Here is a 6,000-nt window from a genome sequence, read left to right on the forward strand (position 1 = left end):
AGCATGGATGCTAATTGTAGACTTGTGGTGATCCTCACGCCATTTGTGGTTGCATGCTCCTTAATTGTATCTTCCCCCTTTTCTTTTTCAAATACACTTTCTTCTTAATTAAGAGAAAAAATACACTCCGAAATTAAGGCTATCAATAAGTGTAAATGTTGTGCGTGTATCGGTGTATGTGTGTAGATAAGAAGGGGTTGAACTTGAATTGCTCTGTACCATTTTAAATATCACTTGAATATAAATATGAAGTAATTGTGTTGAGTTATCTTTTACTCCCTCCGTCCCAAAGTACTATTCGTTTTGGCTTTTCTGGATACACACCTTTTGATATGCAATTGGATATATACTTATATCTAGAACAATAGTAAAAGTGACGTATCTAGAAAAGTTAAAATGAATAGTAATTTTTGACGGAGGGAGTATATGTGAAAATGTCTTGCATAATGTATGGTAAAATGGTTGAAGGCCAGTAAATAACATCAGGAGCTTGTCAAGAAAACGGACGACACATGCGCACTAATAATCCTCTGAAAGTTACTTCAACTGAATATAGCGTTACACTTTTATTGTTGAAGAAGACCTTCACGCCTTATGGTTTCTTAGCTTGCAGGCATGGTTTTACCCACTAGGTAGACTGAATTACAATAACTAGTGTAATTTTTTGCATTCGGCATGCCGGTCACACGTATGCTAATTCATTTTTTTTTGTCTTTGTAGCGCAGTTAATAATCATGCGTAAGATGCACATTTTCCTTGGGCAAACACGTAACAGATGCAAAAATTGACGCGTGCTCAATCCAACCGGTGACCCATGTACACATTGAAGTGGTCAATTGTGTTAGTTGCATCTCATAGTAAGGTCGAGACGGCTCATTGTCGAATGTGTGATGTTCAATTGTACCCATTGTCTCTGGATACTCTTTTTTTTATTAAAAGTCTCTGGCTACTGGATCCCAAGAGAAGATCTCTCTCTACTATACTACTACTTACTCCCTCCGTCCCGTAAAGAGTGTCCTTTTATTTTATCCCAAGTCAAATTATCTTATGTTTGACCAAATTTATACAAAAATATATTGATGTCTAACAAGTTTTATTGGATTTTTTATGAAATATATTTTCATAGGATATCTATTTGATGTTACAAGTATCGATGTGCTCTTCACTATAAATTTGATAAAATAGACTTAGAACAAATCTAAAAGGACACTCTTCGTGGGATGGAGGGAGTACATTGTTAGGCTATTGATCCAAATTACAATAAACCCTTTGTAAATTTTGCCACATACGAAACTCTAAAAAAACCATCACGTTATTTTAGTAGGATTAGTATAGTACGACGATGTAATCTTCGATCAACACTCGGCAGCGATCAGCCCTGATGCATCGCAAAATGTCTCTCGTGGCATCCATCATTCATTGGTGGTGACCGGCGAAGTGAGTGAATCAGTTCTTTTTTTTTTTTGAGAAGTGAGTGAATCAGTTGATAGTGAAGGGAAACCAAGGCCCAAAAGAAAAAGGAAACGTGGCCCATGGGGCCTGATTAAATCACCGGCGAAAAGAAAGCGCACGCGACGCTGCAGCTGACCCGAGCGCGAGAGGTCCGAAGTCCCCATCAGCAGCACCAGCACCAGCACCTGTCTCGCGATTCGCATCGGATCGGCTAGGCGCACGCTCGTGTTAGGTGGTAGACCTAGACCCGGGCCCACTGGCAGGAATGGAGAGTGTGGTGTGGTTCTGTGGGAGGGGCACTGCGCTCCGGCTGCGGCTCCGCGTTTTTTTTATAGGGCATTCCGCCGGTTCGCCCCCCAAATCTCATTCCGCTCCGCCGATGGGCAAAAAGAAGCGAACCCCCGCACCAAACCCTACTCCGCCTCCGCCCGACGCCCCCCGCCGGCCGCCGGCGGCGGGGGTCGGGGGCGGGGGCGGGGCCGACGCCGCCGTTCGTGCCGAGGTCGACAAGGCGCTCGCGTGCCTCCAGCGCGGGAGCCACGCGCGGGCGCTGCGCCTCATGAAGGACGCCGTGGCCCGCCACGGGGAGGGCGCCTCGCCGCTCCTCCTCCGCGCCCACGGCACCGTCCACGCCCGCGCCGCCTCCGTCCTCGACGACCCCGCCGCCCGCGCGCGCCACCAGCGGGCCGCGCTCCAGGCGGCCCAGCGCGCCGTCGAGCTCGCGCCGGACTCCGTCGAGCTCGCCCACTTCCACGCCATGCTGCTCTTCGACGCCGCCACCGACGCCCGCGGCTACGAGGAGGTCGTCTCCGAGTGCGAGCGCGGGCTCAGCATCGAGGCCCCCTCCGACCCCGCGCCCCACTCCCTCAGGCTGCCCGGCCCCGACGTCGACCAGGTCCAATCCGAGCTCCGCAACCTGATCCAGAAGGCCAACCTCGCCTCCATCTCCACCTGGGTCAAAACCCTGGGCGGCGCGGGGGACGACAAGCTCCGCCTCATCCCAGTGCGCCGTCTTGCTGAGGAACCCATGGAGGGCCGGCTTGTCCCCACCTTGCCCTCCCCGCGCCGCCCAAACGAGATCAAGAAGGCCACCAAGACCCCCGAGGAGCGCCGCCAGGAGATCGAGGTACGCCTGGCTGCAATGAGGCTGCTGCAGCAGCAGAAAGAGCAGAGCAACGGCGCTGTGGCTGCCACCCCCACTTCTTCCCAGTCACAGGGAGATGATGCCCCCTCCTCATCGTCTCAGTCATCGGTGGGTGGGCATCGTGCTGACCGGAGAAGAGGCGGCTCTAGGAAAGTCACGGTTTCATCCACGTCTGATCGCATGGACCAGGTGCGTGCCTACTGGGCCGCGATACCAGTGGAGCAAAGGCTTGCATTCTTAAACACTAGCATTTCTGAGCTCAAGTCATACTATGCTGCCATGATGCATAAGGAGAAAGATGCTGCCAGTGTGGCATCTGATGTGCTTAATGAGGTGCTAGGGTTTGCCGCCAAGAGTGGCAAGTGGGAGTTCTGGGTATGTGGCAGGTGCCGGGAGCAGTTTGCGGATGCAGAGTCACACCGGTTGCATGTGCTCCGGGAGCATGTTGGCATACTCTCACCTGAGCTACAAGATATGGTGCCGCATGAGATTGATGCTGGCTGGGCACGAATGCTCATTGGTTGGAACTGGAGGCCATTGGACGCTACCGCAGCACTGAAATTGTTCGAGGAAGAGCAAGCCGACAATCTTGGCCTGGATAGGGACAAGGATTCGATGTCATCGGACAGTTGGAGTAACAAAGACAAATCGGACACGTCAGAATCATCAGTCTCACCACACAACGAGGAGTCTGATGGTTTTGCGGTGGTGATGAGGGAAGGTTACCGTAAGTGGCCACTCTCGGATGATGTTGAAAGGGCAAATATTTTAGAGAGGATCCATTCATTGTTCCAAATCCTTGTGAAGAACAAGAATCTTTCAGTGAGCAATCTGAACAAGGTGATACAATTTGCTATGGAGGAGCTCAGGGGGATGCTGTCTGAGTCACTGCTGCTCAATCACTCGTTGGATGAGTCACCACATTGCATTTGCTTTCTAGAGGCATCATCACTGAGGAAGGTAGTAAAATTCTTGCAGGACTTAATGCAGTCCTCTGGACTCAATAGGCACTTAGAGAAGGATGAAGGACTAGGTGATGGGGATACTTTTCCAAAAAATCATGATGGACTGGAGAAGGTTACACTTAATTCTGATTCATCAGAACTGATCATTGATGGAGAGAGTTTTGGTAGAAAGTTTGTCTCCGAGAATGTTGATACTGATGCACTGCTTTCATGGTTGTACGCTGGATCTTCAATTGGAGAGCAGCTATTGGGTTGGAATCGTATGCTCGAGGAAAGATCAAATCAGGGAGTGGACCTTCTTCGGGCACTTGAGAGGGAGTTCAACAGCTTGCAGAACTTATGTGAACGGAAGCTTGAACAGCTGAGAAATGAGGAGGCCTTGATTTCTGTAGAGAGCATCTTTGCTCAAGAGCAAGCCGATAGGGATGAGATGGGGCACTACCAAGGGTACGAGGAGCTCCTCAGGAAGCGGCAGGAGGAGTTGTTGGACTTCAATGCTGAGGTGATGACCAACAGGAGCAGATCTGAGTTGGATGTAGTCTCATCTATTTTGAAGGAAGTTCACACATCACACTTCGGTTATGATGAGGCTTTTTCTAGCATGGCCCCACGCCTTTGTGATTATGATGGGACAGAAGAAGAAGGTTGGAGGCTGCCTGATTTGCAATCAAATGATTCAGTGGTACATGTGGTTGTTTCAAAGATGAAGGAACAAATTACAATGGAGGTCAGTTCTTGTGGATTTTAGCTGCAGGAGTTACTTGAAATCTTCAAAATGCATTTACAATATATGCTTTTTAACCCTTTTTTTGGTTTGCAGCTTAGCAAGATAGATGCTAAGATTATGCGAAATGTAGCTGTGATGCATCAACTGGAGCATAAGCTTGGACCTGCTTCTTCTCTTGATTATCGAACGGTTCTTATACCCCTCATGAAATCGTTCTTGCAAGTTCGTATGCAGCACCACAAACTCTGTTTTTAGTGCCTTAGGTTTTTGGTTCTTCATTGCTTAATTGTGGCTGTGGTATGTATATGTAGACCCATCTGGAAGAGCTGGTGGACAAGGATGCCAGAGAGAGATCTGATGCTGCAAGGGAAGCCTTCCTGGCAGAACTTGCCTTGGATGCTAAGAAGAATGCTAGCAACCATGAGAAGTCAAAAGAGAAGAAGAAGTTGAAGGATTCTCGGAGATCCAAGGACCCCAAGGTGGTTCTGATTTTAAGTGCAATAGGCTTTTTGTTTACAACAAGGAAATTTCTTTTCTTGCTATAATTCTCCTAATTGATCCCTAGGATTCAAGCTGGAGTGACCAGTATCTTGTTTGCCAAGACAGTGCTGATGAGGAAACAAGAGAGAAGTTGTAAGTGATTCTTGTAGTACCTTTGTTCTCATGAATTTGATTGCTAAAGAAGAGCTCTTTCTGAGGGGCACATATATTCAAGTTTCTCCTTAATTGGGTACGGTGCCCTGACATGTTTCCTTAGGGAAGCGTTTGGAATTCTCACTTTAATGTTTTGGGTATCCGTTGTTACTTAGTTCTACTAACTTGCATCCTGTTCAGCATATGATATTTTCTTGCAAAATTGGATTTTTTTCAATAGAATTTACTTGAGGAAAGATGTTTGGTTTTGTTATTACAAGGTTGCTTTGTTTGATACTATTTTTTTTTATTTCTTTTCGTGCATATATCGTGGTATGTATCATCTGGCCACAGTAGGAAGGAATTGATGTGGTATACTTTTTATTTTACTTCCTGAACGAGATGTTAGCCCTACCCAGTAATTTTGGTTCCATCTGAGGTCAATTAATTGGTTATTGTGGTTATAAATGTCAGCCTGATAAGAAATTTAATACAAGCCATTCACTTTCGACGATCAATGGCTAATAATTGTTGTGGGAAACAGGATTCTGTTCATGAATGAATATGCCCCCCTAGATGTAGGTGATCAAAGGGGTAGGAATGTTATGTGTACACAGATAATGGATTCAGGATAAAAAACTAATAGAAGTCTGTGTTTCTTTTTTGTTGGCTGCATCAACATTAACCCCCACCCCCTATCAAATGAATGCTAAAACTTCGGTTTAATATTTTTTGGCAAGTTTATCTCTATAACAAATCATATGATTCTGGGTTATCGTGACATCATGTGAATGCCTTGGTACCGTGTGCCTTCACGCAAGCTGCACATTTAGTGTCTATCTTGTGCTTGAGGCCATCTTTATCTAATTAATGCCGAGATGTTTGTATGTACCTTTTATGTGCTTCTGTTAGAAATTTACTGCAGAATGCTTGTTTCATCAGTCATCAGTGCCTAAGTTCTTTAGATCAGGCAGCATGATTAAAAAGAAGCTGCAATGGAATATGCCTTTCATTGACCTTTTTTTTGTTGCATGCTTGTTTTGACATGCTAATATTTTTTGCAGTCAACTTGTTGCTGA

General features: G+C 46.5%; 1 protein-coding gene across 1 annotated transcript in view; it reads left to right on the forward strand.

The window, feature by feature from the left end:
- Positions 1-1,792: 1,792 nt before the first annotated feature.
- Positions 1,793-6,000, forward strand: part of LOC101782159 — a gene marked incomplete in the record, with an annotated part of 9,100 nt that continues 4,892 nt past the window's right edge. Inside the window, 3 exon segments of the mRNA XM_012842746.3 lie at positions 1,793-4,288; positions 4,382-4,510; positions 4,600-4,767. Of these exon segments, the coding sequence (XP_012698200.2) occupies positions 1,832-4,288; positions 4,382-4,510; positions 4,600-4,767 (2,754 nt within the window).

This window comes from Setaria italica, chromosome IX (genome assembly GCF_000263155.2).
Source record: "Setaria italica strain Yugu1 chromosome IX, Setaria_italica_v2.0, whole genome shotgun sequence".
Classification (NCBI taxonomy): domain Eukaryota; kingdom Viridiplantae; phylum Streptophyta; class Magnoliopsida; order Poales; family Poaceae; genus Setaria; species Setaria italica.